Here is a 15,950-nt window from a genome sequence, read left to right as displayed (position 1 = left end):
TTAATCCATTTACAGTTTTTGTCTCTTATGAACAAGGTTGTAATGAATATTTTTATACATGACTTTTTGCGAGCACATGTGCTTTTCTTGGATAAACATCAAGGAATAAAATTGTTGAGTCATAGAGATGGTGTACAGTTTTATTATTTTTAATGTTTTTGAGGCATAATTTATATACAATAAAGAAAGAGATACAGTTTGATAAATTGCAACAAATGCAAATACCCACGTAACCACCACATCATACATATTAAGATATACGTTATTCTCAACACTCCAGAAAGTTTCCTTGTACACCTCCCCCGAAATGCTGACCTGATTTCTATCACCCTAGTTTAGTTATCCATGGACTCAGACAATATATATTCTTATATCTTGTTTATCTCATATAAGATAATGCTTTTGAGACTCACCCAAGCTGTTCTATGAATCAGTTCAGTTCAGTTCAGTTCACTTGCTTAGTCATGTCCGACTCTGTGACCCCATGGACTGCAGCACGCCAGGCCTCCCTGTCCATCATCAACTCCTGAAGTTTGCTCAAGCTCATGTCCATTGAGTCGGTGATGCCATCCAACCATCTCTTCCTCTGTCCTCCCCTTCTCTTCCTGCCTTCGATCTTTCCCAGCATCAGGGTCTTTCCCAGCATCAATGAATCAGTTCTTCACATCAGGTGGCCAAAGTATTGGACTTTCAGCTTCAACATCAGTCTTTCCAATGAATATTCAGGACTGATCTCCTTTAGAATGGACTGGTTGGATCTCCTTGCAGTCCAAGGGACTCTCAAGAGTCTTCTCCAACACCACAGTTCAAAAGCATCAATTCTTAGGCACTTAGCTTTCTTTATAGTCCAACTCTCACATCCATCCATGACTACTGGAAAAACCATAGCCTTGACTAGATGGACCTTTGTTGGCAAACTAATATCTCTGCTTTTTAACATGTTGTCTAAGTTGGTCATAACTTGCCTGCCAAGGAGTAAGCATCTTTTAATTTCATGGCTGCAGTCACCATTTGCAGTGATTTTGGGGCCCCCCAAAATTAACTGTCACTGTTTCCACTGTTTCCCCATCTATTTGCCATGAAATGATGGGACCAGATGCCATGATCTTCCTTTTCTGAATGTTGAGCTTTAAGCCAACTTTTTCACTCTCCTCTTTCACTTTCATCAAAAGGCTCTTTAGTTCTTCTTCGCTTTCTGCCATAAGGGTGGTGTCATCTGCATATCTGAGGTTATTGATATATCTCCTGGCAACTTGATTCCAGCTTGTGCTTCATCCAGCCCAGCATTTCTCATGATGTACTCTGCATGTATGTTAAATAAGCAGGATGACAATATGCAGCCTTGACGTATTTCTTTTCCTTTTGGAACCAGTCTGTTGTTCCATGTCCAGTTCTAACTGTTGCTTCCTGACCTGCATACAGATTTCTCAAGAGGCTGGTCAGGTGGTCTGGTATTCCAGTAGTCTATTCTGAATCAGTAGTTTATTCTTTTATTTACGAATAGTGTGCTATATGAATATAATTGCAATTTATTTATGGGCATTTGAGTTATTTCCAGTTGCTACCTTTTTAAAACAATATTTATTTGGCTGTGCCAGTCTTAGTGTGGCACGTGGGATCTTTAGTTGTGGCATATGAACTCTTAGTTGTAGCTTGTGGGCTCTAGTCCCCTGACCATGGATAGAACTTGGGGCCCTGCATTGGAAACGTGGAATCTTAGCCACTGGACCGCCAAGGAAGTGCCTTAGTTGTTATCTTTTATGAATAAAGCTGCTATGCACATATTTTTGCAAGGTCTTGTGTTTGTGGTGTGTAAGTGTGTGTGTACATGTGTGTGGCCCATTCATTTCATTCTCTTGGGTAAATACTTAAAATGGAATCATTAGGACACAGTGTAGACATGTGTTTATAATAAACTACCAAATTGATTTCCAAAGTGGTTTGCATGATATTGTACCCCATCAGCAACTTACGAGATTTACAGCCTTCTCGCCCATGTGGGCCATCTCTTCTGGTGTCCCATGGTGATTTAACACATGTCCTTGACGAGCAGTGATGTTGAGCACCTTGCTCTTGCTTATTGTCTGCACCGTTTTAAAGTGTTCAATTCAGTGGCATTAAGTACACTTACAGTGTTGTTCGACTATCACCGTGGTCTAGTTCCAGAGCTTTTTCATCACTCCAAATGGAAACCCCATGCCTATTAAGCATTCACTCCCAGTTCCCTTCTCGTACCAGCACCTGGCAACCACTAACCTGCTTTTTGTCTTTATACGCGTTTGTTTTTTTTTAATGTACATTTGTTTTATTTTTACTGCATCTCTACTAATGGGTATGTGTTTTGATATGAGAAATAAAGCAGAGACCAAAAGTAACAGAAGATGCGTAGTGAGGGGAACAGGGGAGTTGTACTGAATTGAGTCGTAAGCTCGGTGTCAGAGGGCATGGGACACAAGAATTCATTTCGCGACCATAGCTGAGAATGTTCAGCCCTGACTGTGCTGGGTGCTCTCCTTGCACAATTCCTCTTGAATATGTATCTCACCACCACCGGCAGCCAGGTTCTAATATTATGTCCGGCTTATCCGTGAAGCTCCTCCCCAGGCGCCGTTTTCTCTGACCGCGCAAGCTTCCGGGGGCTCCATGTGGGCAGAGGCCGTATTGGTTCTCGCTCTGCCCAGTGTAGCCATAGCTCATCGCTGTGGTTCATTAAGGGCTGCGGAGGAAATGAATGCCTGGGTGCAAAAGGCCACTTTGCTGGGGCTGGAGAATGAAAAGAATCAGGTGGGTTTCTAGGTGTAGCTTCAGAGTCAAAGGCAGGCTGGGAGGAAGTACAGCTGACGGACCACGTCCAGCGCTGTGAGAAAATAACTGAACGGTAGATTCCTGAGGTCCCTCCTGGCCTTAATGACCAGGGCGGGAGGAGAGAAGTAATCGTGAGTGACATTTATATAGTGTGTTACGGTTTACACAGCCCTTGCACGCGCATTACCTCATTTAATCCGGAAGGAGCATAGGGTGGGGTAACAGCACGTGGTCCCCGAGTTTGCCTGTCTGAGTTTGCATCCCCGCTCCTCCACGCACTCTGTGACCCTGGGATGGTGATGCATCCTGGGTGCTGGTTACCTTACGTATGCAGGGAAGACACAGATAGGACCTGGTGCATAGATGTGTTGTGATGATTAAATCTTTATGCTGCCCATAAAGCACTTAGAACCATGCCTGGAGCATAGTAAACACTAATTAAAAGTCTTAATCCTCTCAAAAAGCCCTGGAGATATGTAGACAAACCCCATTTTATGGGCATCCCTGAAGGGTGGAGTGAGCAGTCTGAGGGCGCAGTGCAGGGGCCGGGTGGGGAGGCAGGGCTTGGACCGTTGTTTGACCCCAAAGTCCTGGTCTTTCAGGTTCTTCATGCCGCCTCCACTGATGCGTGCTTTGCCTGGGTTCACAGGCAGGAGAAGTGAGTTCTGCTGCAGTTGGCCATGTATGAGGGTGTTATAAAAGATCACTGTCTTGTCTAGAGCTCAGATCTACATGAGGTGGGGTAGCTGAGAAAACACTTTATACCCTGCTGGAGTGTGAGGCAAATGACAAATTGTTGTCATGGATACTTTGACAAAGCATTTAAGTTTTATTTCCTGCATGGATTTCTCCCATTCTGGTAATAGTACCTTGATTTCCCTTGGGGAGCCACAGCTCCCCACCACTCAGTCTGTGCTTAGGATAATCATTGGCTAGAGGAGATGAGCATGTGAGCAAGTCTGGCCAGTGTGAGCACTGCCTCACCGTAGCCATGAGGGGAAGCTCAGGAACAGTAGGTGATCCAGTCCGAGGGCCGCCAGGCTCACCTGCAGGACTCTGAGCACAGCTCTCGGGGAAGAGGCATTTCTTCTCCAGAAGCCGTGTTGCCACCACAGTGGGGACAGCCTGCCAGAGAATGGGGCCAGCCCAAAGGCAAGTGGGACTGAGAGATGGAGAGAGAGAAGGGGAGGGAGGGAGGGAGGGAGAGAGAGGGGCAGGAGACAGAGAGGGTCAGGGCTGTGGGAGGAAAGCCCAGTGCCCTTGAGTTGGGATCTACTCGGACTTTTCTGCTATGCTTCCTTTTCTAAGCACCTACAAGCTTTCCAGCACTGTGCTTTACTGTCATCATGTCCTCTTCGTGTCCCAACAGCTTCTCCAAAGAGGTGCAGTAGCACCTTACGACAGAGCAGGAAACTGAGGCTCTGAGTGATGAAGTGCACTCAGGTGACTGCGGGCTGCCTGTTGAAGGCTCAGCCACTCAGCTCAGAAGGATATGCACACTGTTGGAGGAAAGCCTGACCCTGTCCTCGGGCAAGGATGCTCCTCCTCCTGGAAGTGGGTATAACAGAGAGGATTCGGAAGCCCCTGAAGGCGTCTTCTTTGGCTCCATCCCTCAATTATCCTTCTGACAGCCAGATTTGGACCAAATTGGATTTAGTGCATTTCACAATTTTGTTGAACAAATTTGTGGATTAAGGAAACAAATTAAATCCACATTTTTATTTGACATCAAAAATATGACATGCAGACTGGAAATGAACCTTCCTGGTCTTGGAATAATTTCAATGGAGACTGAGTCCTTAATTCTTAAGGACTTTTTTCTTTTCTTTTCTTTTTTTAAAATTTATTCTTACAAAGACCTTTAGGAAGTTGCCTCCAAATCTTACCTGAGACCTGGGATCTGATCCTTGGGTTTAGTTCAGGCTGCAATACCCATCCCATTCTAGAGAGAAGGGTCCCTCTCTCTCCCCACCCATCATTTATCATTTCTCCCCTTCCTCCCATGATTTCCTCTTGGCCATAGCCTAATTTAAGTTTCAGCATTATTCTGTAATTGGACTAATAGATTTTCATGTTAGTACCAATGCAAGTATTCCATCCTTTCTCTGAACTCTTAAGGTCAATAAATATATAGCTCATTTGATAATTAGTTAGGTGCCTTTGACACTTCACCCAATAGCTTTGAAAACAAGGTAGATATTTCATTTTCTCCATCTTTGTTTCTTGACTTCATGGTAGACAGACTAGCTGTATGTGGGCAAGAAATGAGATTTCTACTTCTCTATATAGGTACCTGACATGTAGTAGCATGCAGTGAATATTTACTGCTTTATAAATTTAATTGGCATATGATTCCTTAACAATAAAATGGTAACTTTTTAAGAGAGAGAAGACATTATCTTGGCTGGGCTTAGTGGAGGGGAGACTGTGAAGACCATTGGGTTAGTGTGGGGGCTTTGATGCCAGACAGCGTGGGCTTGAATCCTGGCTCCCCATTTATTGGTGATACTACTTTGACAATGATGTAATCTCTCCCTGCCTCAATTTCCCCTCCTATAAACTGGAAATAACAATAGCATTTGATCAAGCCCCTAAAACAGGAATAGAGGAAGCATTTTCTAAATGTCAACTATCACAATTTTATTATTGCTTCCCAATCATCACAACATGCTTATGAAATACTTATGGCTAACACACAGGTGAACTTTACTGTATCGAATTTTTGTCCAGATGATCAGATTCTTATCTTTAAATCATGAACTATTTGAGTGATTGTGGTTTTCCTTTCCCATTATATAATATATATAAAGTGAAAGAACAGAAAAAAAGATGACCAAAACCAATAAGACAAACCAATTAAAAAAGTAGAATGAATCAGTGTTAGCCAAAGAGAAGAGCCTGGGGGAACGTTAGGAAGGCTGCCAAATCTATTGAGTAAAAGAGAGATGGGGAGAGAACCATCAATTAAAATTAATTAAAAGCTTTTAATTCTTGTGATGCTGACCTCATTCTCCAGGTGTCTGAGACAAAGGAAAGAAATGTGGGTATTTAAGTGGCATGACATTTTTCCAACTGGCTACTTTCCCTTCAACCAGACCGAGCCTGTCTCTTCCATCTTGCCCTGACTCATGGCTCAGGTTCCTCTGCTGAAAAGAGAGGCAGTCCTGAGGCCTGGCAAGCAGCTAACTAGACCCTTCTCCCACATCCATCAGCATGTCCTGCTGATTACATTTTCAGAATGCATCCTGATTCTGGGCACTTCTCCCCCATGCCAAATCTTCATTTCCACCTGGAACTACAGTGATTTGCTATGTGGTCTTGTTTCCACTCATATTTATTATTTTCTGAAATTGCCTTGTACTGACTTTTCTGATTTGATTTTTCATTTGTTTTCACCATTAGCTTTAAACATCTCATTCACCAGTGGCTGGTGGATGCACGGTCCAATCAATATTTCTTTCTTTTTAAAGAAATTTTTATTGGACTATAGTTGATTTACAATGTTGTGTTAGTTTCAGGGGGTACAGTAAATGAATTAGTTCCATGTCCAGTTCTAACTGTTGCTGCAGGTCAGGAAGCAACACTTAGAACTGGACATGGAACAACAGACTGGTTCCAAATAGGAAAAGGAGTACGTCAAGGCTGTATATTGTCACCCTGCTTATTTAACTTATATGCAGAGTATATCATGAGAAACGCTGGGCTGGAAGAAGCACAAGCTGGAATCAAGATGCTGGGAGAAATATCAAGAACCTCAGATATGCAGATGACACCACCCTTGTGGCAAAAAGTGAAGAGGAACTAAAAAGCCTCTTGATGAAGGTGAAAGAGGAGAGTGAAAAAGTTGGCTTAAAGCTCAACATTCAGAAAACGAAGATCATGGCATCTGGTCCCATCACTTCATGGGAAATAGATGGGGAAACAGTGGAAACAGTGGCACACTTTATTTTTGGGGGCTCCAAAATCACTGCAGATGGTGACTGCAGCCATGAAATTAAAAGACACTTACTCCTTGGAAGAAAAGTTATGACCAACCTAGATAGCATATTCAAAAGCAGAGACATTACTTTGCCAGCAAAGGTCCGTCTAGTCAAGGCTGTGGTTTTTCCAGTGGTCATGTATGGATGTGAGAGTTGGACTGTGAAGAAAGCTAAGTGCCGAAGAATTTATGCCTTTGTACTGTGGTGTTGGAGAAGACTCTTGAGAGTCCCTTGGACTGCAAGGAGATCCAACCAGTCCCTTCTGAAGGAGATCAGCCCTGGGATTTCTTTGGAAGGAATGATGCTAAAGCTGAAACTCCAGTACTTTGGCCACCTCATGCAAAGAGTTGACTCATTGGAAAAGACTCTGATGCTGGGAGGGATGGGGGGCAGGAGGAGAAGGGGACAACAGAGGATGAGATGGCTGGATGGCATCATGGACTCAATGGATGTGAGTCTCAGTGAACTCCGGGAGTTGGTGATGGACAGGGAGGCCTGGCGTGCTGCAATTCATGAGGTCGCAAAGAGTCGGACATGACTGAGCAACTTCACTTTCACTTTTCCTTTCATGCATTGGAGAAGGAAATGGCAACCCACTCCAGTGTTCTTGCCTGGAGAATCCCAGGGACGGGGAAGCCTGGTTGGCTGCCATCTATGGGGTGGCACAGAGTCGGACACGACTGAGCAACTGAACTGAACTGATATATATATATATATCCATTCTTTTTTTAGATTCTTTTCCCATATAGGTTATTACAAAATACTGAGTAGAGTTCCCGTGCTACACCATGGGTCCTTATTGGTTGTCTATTTTACATATAGTAGTGTGTATATGCTGGCCTCCCTGGTGGCTCAGTTGGTAAAGAATCCACCTGCAGTGCAGGAGACCTGGGTTAGATCCCTGGGTCAGGAAAAGCCCATGGACAGAGGAGCCTGACAGGATACAGTCCATAGGGCTACAAGGCTTGGATATGACTTATTGACTAAGCCATCACCAGGATCTAGGCTCTATTTACTTTTTTCCCCCACATATCCCCCAAGTTACATACACAAACATCTAACCTATCTTTTATGTATAAATACATATAATATATAAATATCATATAAACATATACATCTCTCTATATACACATATATATTACAGATGCAATATTTAATAGAATTACAACTTGGTTAGGGGCTAGAATCTAAAATATGTCTTAGGCTGAAATGAGTTGTTGTTTAGTTGCTAAGTCCTATGTGACTCTTTGCGACCCTATGAACTGTAGCTCACCAGGCTCCTCTGTCCATGGGGATTCTCCAGGCAAGAATACTGGAGTGGGTTGACATTTCCTCCTCCAGGGAATCTTCCTGATGGAGGGATTGAACGTACATCTCTCGTGTCTCCTGCATTGGTAGGTGGGTTCTATACCACTGAGCTACCTGGGGAGCCTTCAAGCTAAATCTGTATATAGTAAAATTTCCACCTGAGAACCCTTTAAAGTACACAGAGAACATACATAATTTTGGATCTGTAACTACAGCTTGTATGGTAATAGTAAACCGAAATAAAAGGAAATATCAATCAGCTCTTTCACATACAACTCTGGAGGAAGTAGCTGCAAATGAGAAAACAGATTCTGCTTCTCACCCCCGGCTACCCTGTGACCGTAATTTGTGAAGACTTTTCCCAACCAGATGACAATTGATTCATTCCCTCCAGCATATGGATTGCTATGTCTTTCCTTGTAAGTCAATATCCTCTGAGATTATTTTAATTGGAACCCTTATGACTTTCCAACAATTGGAGGTAGTCCCAATAATTGGCAGATATATAACAATTCCATTAAAATAAAATAAAAAAAAACAAAAAAGACATAAGAAGGGGGAAATAAATAACCTAAAAAAAGTAAGGCAGTTATAATTCCATTAAAAGACACTAAACTCTGAGCTTCCTGGAAGTCAGGAGAAAAAGGGAAAATCTTAGACAAGCATTCTCATTGCTTAATCAAAATAATCAAAAGACAGAGGTTCTCTTATGGCACTATTTTGAAAAAATAGGGAATTCCCCGGCAGTCCAGCAGTTAGGACTCTGTGTTTCCAATGCAGGGGGCGCAGGGTCGATTCCTGGTTGGGGAGCTAGGATCTTGCAAACTGTGCTGTGTGGCACAGACAAAAAAAAATTAAAAGTCACTCATAATTTTATCATGGTGATGTTGTTGTTCAGTTATTGTCATATCTAACTCTTTTGCAACCCCATGGACTGTAGCCTGCCAGGCTATTCTATTAATGGGATTTTCCAGGCAAGAATACTATAGTGGGTTGCAATTTCCTTTACTAGGGGATCTTCCCAACCCAAGGATCAAACCTGTGTCTCCTGCATTGGTAGGTGGACTCTTTACCACTGAGCCACCTGGGAAGCCCAGTGATATTATTTTTGCATATATACTCTGTATTCCAGTCCTTGTCTGCAAGCAAAATAGTAGATAATTTTATTTTAAAAATATTTGAATGGGCAAAACATTCACATAGTTTGAAAATTGAAAAGTGTGAAAGTAAGCAATGGAAAGTATCCTCGCTTTCTTGTCATACATTTGCCTCGATTCAACTCCCTTCAGTCTCCCCCTCTGTTGTATCCATCTAGAATTTTTATCCATATTCAATCACAACTTCGTCATCATCAACAGTAAAATATAGATCCTTATTTCTTTAATGACATACCTTGCATGCATTTCCACATCAGTAGGAAAGCCTCCCCATTCTCTTTCATAGCTACAGCAGATCTCATTATGTGGATGTACTGTTACTTGCCCTGCTGATGTCATCTTCATCTGGGCTGTTCCTTTTTTTCTGCTTGTTTGGTGTTAGAAATGAAGTGTGCAATTTCACAATGTGTATATATATGTATATGTATATATATATATATATATATGTGTGTGTGTGTGTGTGTGTGTGTGATACATCCCTGAAGTGATGGCTGGGTCAAGGGATAAATGCATTTGTGGAATTAGACAGCTCTCACCAATTTGCCCTCCAGAAGGGCTCCAAAAATTTATGCTTATACCAGTAGTGTCAGAAGGTTGAGTTGTCATATACTATCTCTATACTCCAGACCAACATCCTCCTGCTAACTTCAAAGGAGGAAGGAGGAGGAATGTGAGTAAGGGAGAACTGTTTATCAGGCACCTATTGTATGGCAGACACACACCGCAGACACACGTTCCAGCCTCACTGTAACCCTGTGAAGCAGTTTGTTTCCTGGATTCTTACTACTGAGACAGTTGTGTCTCAGAGAGGCTGAGGAACTTTGTGCAGTGACTCAAGGAAGTGGAAGAGAAGGGTCCTGTCCCTGTGGCTGGCTCTGAGGCTGCTGTCGTGCCTGCCAGAGTCCTGCTCTGCGGGAGGGTGTCTCTCACCTGGTCCTAGCTTGCATGCATCAGCCCTGCTGCTCAGTCCTGTCCGACTCCGTGTGACCCCAGGGCCTGTAGCCCTCCAGGCTCCTCTGTCCATGGAATTCTCCAGGCAAGAATACTGGAGTGGGTTGCCATTTCCTCCTCCAGGGGATCTTCCCGACCCAGGGGTGGAACCCACGTCTCTTCTGCCTCCCGCGTTGGCAGGCGGGTTCTTTACCACTAGCGCCACCTCATGGGCCAGCAGTGGTGCCAACAGTTTTTAGTGTCAACTGTTTTATTTTCTTGGCTGGCTTGAACTTCAAGTGCCACAGCCCAGCCCTCCTTAGAGGGACTCCTGGAATATTCACTCCCTTCTCCACCTGGCCTCCTGCCTAGGTCCTCTCAGCCCTTGCCCTCACAGGTGATTTCTGAGGGTGGAGCAAAGCTGCTCCGGGTGCCCCTCTCCCAGGAGGACATCCAGCCATTCCTCCAGGTCCCGGACCAGCTGCTCCAGCTCTTGCACCTCTTTCTCTAGCTTCTCCAAGAAAACATGCAAGTTCTCTTTCAACCAGGTCCTCATGACCTTGATCGGCTCTTCTGGGGAGTCACTGGTCTGGTATTCAAACACCTAAAAGGCAGACACCAAGGTTGTATCTTGAGCGTTTTCCTGTAGACCTCTCTTGCTGTGCTGGTTCCTACAAGTTCCCCGAACCTTTGCTATGCTTTCCTTCTGTCCCAAGTACCCATCCCCACCTTATCTACCAGACCAACTCCTACCTATCCTTCAAGACCCAGTTCATCAATGACACCTACGGAAAGCCTTCTCAGATGTCCTCAGCCAAGCTTAAGGTCCCTTCTTGAATATGTTACCTGGGAAGTCACAGGATTCTGGGGGTAGTTACATTCTCTGATCCTTTCTGACACCTCCCAACTTCTTCCTGAAACAGGTACGAACACCACCTCTTACTAAGGTAAAGGAGCAGGAGTTGGAATACATTTGGCTGTTCATCCCCAGGGGATGAAGAGGATGGGAGAAGGCAAGCTGTGGAGGTCCCCTTGGTGTGCAACCAGCTACAGATCACGGTCCCGACTCTGAGCTCTTGGCTCCTCCCTCCACAGTGCTCCACAGTGCTCACCTGATACTCCTGTGCCCACATAGAGCACCAGGATCAGCAGTGCCAACAGCGTCTGGGGGCAAGAAGAGGAGGAGGTGAGTCCCTGGAGGGTGGACGAGCACCCCACCTCCCTCACAGAGGGCTAGGAGCGGGGATTCACTTTTTCTATTTACCTGAGTCCCACATGCCTGCTACAAAACCCGCGGAACCGTGGGGTTAGATAACAGGGTGACCTGTGGACATTTCCTCGGCATTTTCCCTCCTTTGTCCCCGGTGAGAAGGCAGGCTGACCTTTGTTTTCATTATTTGCCTCACTTTTGCCTTTTATTTTTTGTTTGTTGTAAATGCTATTTTAAAAAGTCGACTTTATTGTGGTATAATTCACATATGATAAAACGCACATTTTGCATGCACCGTAACATCTATACTCAGTCCGTGGGGTCACAAACAATCAGAGCGACTTAGTGACTGAAGTGTCTATACTTGAGGACTGGGCCTCCCAAGTGGCTCAGAGGTAAAGAATCCATTAGCCAATGCAAGAGATACAGATTTGATCCCTGGGTTGGGAGGGTCCTCTGGCAAAGGAAATGGCAACCCACTCCAGTATTCTTGCCTGGAAAATCCCATGAACAGGGGAGCCTGGCAGTCCATGGGGGTTGCAAGAGTCGAGACATGACTGAACACACACATACCACTACATGCATGCGGAGTATCGCCCCAGTGAAGATACAGAACATTTCCATCATCCTAGAAAATTCCTTTATGTGCTTTTGCGGCCAACTCCCTCTTCCCCCGACCCTGAAGTAGGGAACCGCTCAGCTGTTCTCTGTCACTCTGTTTGCCTGTCCTGTAACTTCACAGCAATGAAATCACATATCACATTCTTTTTTGTTGAGCTACTTTTACTCAGTATAATACTTCTGAGACATCTGCTTGTTTTGGGGGTTTGGGGTTATTGATGAGTTACATTGTAGTGTATGAATATAGAATGTGTGTGTGTGTACAGATACATGTGTGATATGTGTGCTCTCAAATGGATGCCTGTGGTGTTAAGGAGTTTCTTGGTTCTAGCTGGCCCAGAATTCCATCTACCTGCAGCACAACTGGCTTTCCAGTATCTCTGCTCTCAGCCCCAGAGCAGCTGCCCTCTGGTAAGCCATGGGTGAGCTAATCCTTTGCATGCACATCCTGGCCCACAGCTGAGGAGCATGGCAATCCCCACCTGAGCCAGGGTGCTGTCAGCACACAGCCCTTCTTTCCCTCCAAGGCCTTGTCCTCCAGAGGCTGGCAGCTCCGCCTGCCCAGACTCTGCAGCTCAGCAGGACTGCTGGGCTCTGTCTGCCCTCTAGCTCTTGGCACAGCCATTGTGGAGAAAGAGTTGGGGCAACCATCCTTTCCTTTTCCCCTCAGTGACTATAGTTTTGTGTTGTCCTTTACCCTCATCTGAAAATAGTTTCTCTGTATATTTTTGTCAATTTTCTGGCTGCTTACAATGACTGTGAGGGCCAGTTTGGCCCCAGTTACTGTATTAAGGCCGGAAATGAAAGTCTACCCCTTGGGGTTCTGGTGCAGGAATTAAATGGCTTCCTGAAGACAACATTGCTCCCTGGTACTTGGGTCAGTCCAAGATAATTTAGGAGATTTTGGTGGGCATGCCAGGATCTGGGGGGGATAAAAGTGAGAGAGCCTTTTGGAGAGGTGGGCAAAGGTGGAAGGGGAGTCTGAGTCTGCGAGGGGCCCGGCACCCTCTCCTGATGGCCTTACGGTGTGGCTGGGAGGTCTCAGCACAGGATATTTAGAGACTCCTGCTTTCAAAGACAATGTGAGTTGGGATAGTGACCAAGTCAGGCAAACAGAAGTGGAGAGAGGATTAAGGCAGACAGTAGTGACCAACATTGACTTTCTTCCCAATTCACTAGATGTGGGTTGAATCAGATTTAATTTGACTTGAAATAATACATTTCTTAGGTACCTGAGTTTGTGAAGTAAGATTTAGACCGGCTACCACAAACAAAGAAGATAAAGACATTTACATAATTTGTTTCTTTCCTGGATAGTTTTTAAAAATATATATACTAGCAACGTTATAATTGCTGTTAACTTTAAAAATAAAAATAAACTGCATAGTAACAACGTGACCGAATCTCACAGACACACTAGAAGTGAAGAAAGCCAGACATGAAGGGGCACACTGTCTGATTCTGCTCCACGAATTCATGAAATTCAGAGACGTGCAAAACTCATTTGTGATGCTAGAACTCAGAACCGTGGTTATGGGGTATGAGCTGCGAGGGGCCTTGGAGGAGTCTTGGAAATGCTCTATACTTTGATCTGGGTAGAAACTGCCTGGGTGTGGACACCCAATGTGAAATCGTTGTAGATTAGGGCACTTTTTTCTTTTCTTAACAATATTTCCTGAGACTATCTAAGAACATGTTGTTGTTGTTTAGTTGCTAAGTTGTATCTGACTCTTTTGCGACTCCTTGGACTGTAGCCTGCCAAGTTCCTCTGTTCATGAGATTTCCCAGGCAAGAACACTGGAGTGGGTTGCCAGTTCCTTCTCCAGGGGATCTTCCTGATCCAGGGATCAAACTTCCGTCTCCTACACTGCAGGTGAATTCCTTACCGCTGAGCCACCAAGGAAACCCTATCTAGGAACATAGACTGATTCATTCTTTATAATGGCTGATGAATATTCCATGGTCTGAACATTCTTCTATTTCTTTAACTATTCCTCTGTCAACGTGCTGTACAGGATGATGTCTTGATCTGCATGCTTGCTGCTAAGTTGGTTTTTGTTTGTTTGTTTTTTGTGCTGAGTGAGGTCAAAAGCAGGGAAAACGGACTAAAATTAAATTTTACTCCTTCTCTTGTGCTGTTATGGAGGCTGAGCCAAATCATTTCTTCTCTCTGAGCCTCAGTTTATTCATTTGTAAAATGGATTTTTTTTGGACTTTGTTTTTGGACTGCAGCACTCAGCATGTGGGATCTTAGTTCCCCAACCAGGGGTTGAACCCACATGCCCTACAGAAGTCCCTATAAAATGGATTTTGATATACGCCATAAGGTCTTTCAAGAATGCAAAAGCAGGGCCTCTGTAGTTGAATCAGTTTGGAAAATACTGTGGTAAAGTTACATGGATTTCCTTGCTGCAGGACTCGTTGGAGCCTTCATTATGTGAAGGAGCTGTGTGACTCTAGGGGAGAAATGAGAGTGTCAGCGTTTCCTGGACCACAGAACTTACATGACTTTTCTAGAAGGAGTGTTCCTAAGGTTTGGTATTAGAGGAACACTTTTCAGCAAAAACTGCAGCGCAGCCGGAGCCCCACAAGGCCTCCATCTCGCAGCGAGTTCCAGCGTAAAGAAGTCGAAAGGTGTATTAAGCGTATAAGTGAACAAATCTTTTGAAAACATATATAGGTCCATCGTGTATTGCTCTGCTTACACCCCTGCAATGGCTGCTTAGTAATCTCAGAATAAATCCTACCCCTTCCCATTGTGTGCAGCGCCCAGCTGACTGTCCCCACCACCTTTTCCGTCTTCCCTACACTTCCCCATCTGGCAGGCAGTGCAGTGCAGGGTCACCTTGCTAAGGGTTCTGGAATCAGGGGTACCTGGTTTCAAATCCCAGTGTGTCTCTGTTGTCTGGCCTTTCCGATCTCACTTTACCCATGTGTAAATGAGTTCATAACAGTTGCCTCTCGGGAATGTCAAGACATCCAAGAGAGAGGAGTAGAAGAAGCCCCAGGCTGTGCACACCAGGCTGTGCACACAAGTGCTAACATTTTCCATTTTGACAAAATCCTATGTGAATTTTGAATTCCAGCCCTTGGAACAAAGGCTCCAGGACGTCTCCAACTTAGGTAAAGTATCCTGTTTATTTTGGTTCATTTGTTCGTTCATTCAGCACCTGTTATGCACCAAGCACCAACCTAGGCACTCAGGATACAACAGGAAGCTAACAAGACTCCCAAGTCCCTCCAGGGCATTCCTTGTGCTGGCAGTGTGAGAATTGATAAGGTGTCAGTAACGGCTTCTAGAAGAAGCTCCTGAGTCCCTGTACTATGTGCCACCAGGTTGGGCTCTAGGGAGAGTCAGCCTGAAAGCCTGTCCCTGACTTCGAGGGCCTCACAGGCTGCTGGGAGCATCCAAGGGGGCCCAGATGGGAGGAGAGCCATGTCCCCTGGTCTGGCCTCACCTGCTTCCTGTCCTCACAGCGACTTCCCCTTCTCTCGGCTGCCACTCGGCCCCTGCTGCCCACCTGGTGGACCACCATGGCCTCAGGTCAGGCTGCCTGGGTAGAAGAGGGTACCCCCACCTCCCTGGCTTCTGGTCACCAAGCATCTCTCAGGCCGTGAGTTCTGATGTCACAGAAGGCGGGGACAGTCAGGCCCCAACCCTGCACCACCCTGATGGTTAGCCCTGACTTGCTTTTCACATAAATATAAAAACAAAGACTGGAAAGAGAAACACACTGAAAGGCTGTATTCCAGGATGGTGATTTTTCTGATCCTTTCTCTTCGGTATTTTCAAATCTTTAATAAAATACAAGTCTTTAAATTCAAAAATGATAAAATTTTTTTAACTGAAAGATTTATTGAGATAAGTATAGATTTACCTGCAGTTGTAAGAAAGAGTATAGGAGATCCTGGATATCCTTTACTCAGTTACCTCTGATG

The 15,950-nt window shown here is 44.7% G+C and overlaps 1 protein-coding gene across 1 annotated transcript; it reads right to left on the bottom strand.

Annotated features, from left to right (window-relative positions):
• Nucleotides 1-10,571: 10,571 nt before the first annotated feature.
• Nucleotides 10,572-15,547, bottom strand: SMIM23 (small integral membrane protein 23). Its single transcript, XM_005905099.2, has 4 exons — nucleotides 15,470-15,547; nucleotides 11,293-11,344; nucleotides 11,027-11,094; nucleotides 10,572-10,784 (listed from the first exon to the last, which is right to left on the bottom strand). Exons 1-4 carry the CDS (start codon nucleotides 15,545-15,547, stop codon nucleotides 10,572-10,574), a joined length of 411 nt encoding a protein of 136 aa, XP_005905161.1.
• Between the last annotated feature and the right edge of the window lie 403 nt (nucleotides 15,548-15,950).

The sequence above is a fragment of the Bos mutus genome, chromosome 20 (assembly GCF_027580195.1).
Source record: "Bos mutus isolate GX-2022 chromosome 20, NWIPB_WYAK_1.1, whole genome shotgun sequence".
Classification (NCBI taxonomy): Eukaryota; Metazoa; Chordata; class Mammalia; order Artiodactyla; family Bovidae; genus Bos; species Bos mutus.
This window is presented reverse-complemented; position numbering and strand designations above follow the sequence as displayed.

Excerpts from the sequence above, each read along its gene's own strand:
- SMIM23 (XM_005905099.2), bottom strand. The coding sequence starts at position 15,547 with ATGGTGGTCCACCAGGTGGGCAGCAGGGGCCGAGTGGCAGCCGAGAGA. Across the intron at positions 11,345-15,469 it reads GCTGTGAGGACAGGAAGCAG|ACGCTGTTGGCACTGCTGAT; the intron begins GTGAGGCCAGAC and ends TCTTGCCCCCAG. Across the intron at positions 10,785-11,026 it reads AGAATCCTGTGACTTCCCAG|GTGTTTGAATACCAGACCAG; the intron begins GTAACATATTCA and ends TCTGCCTTTTAG.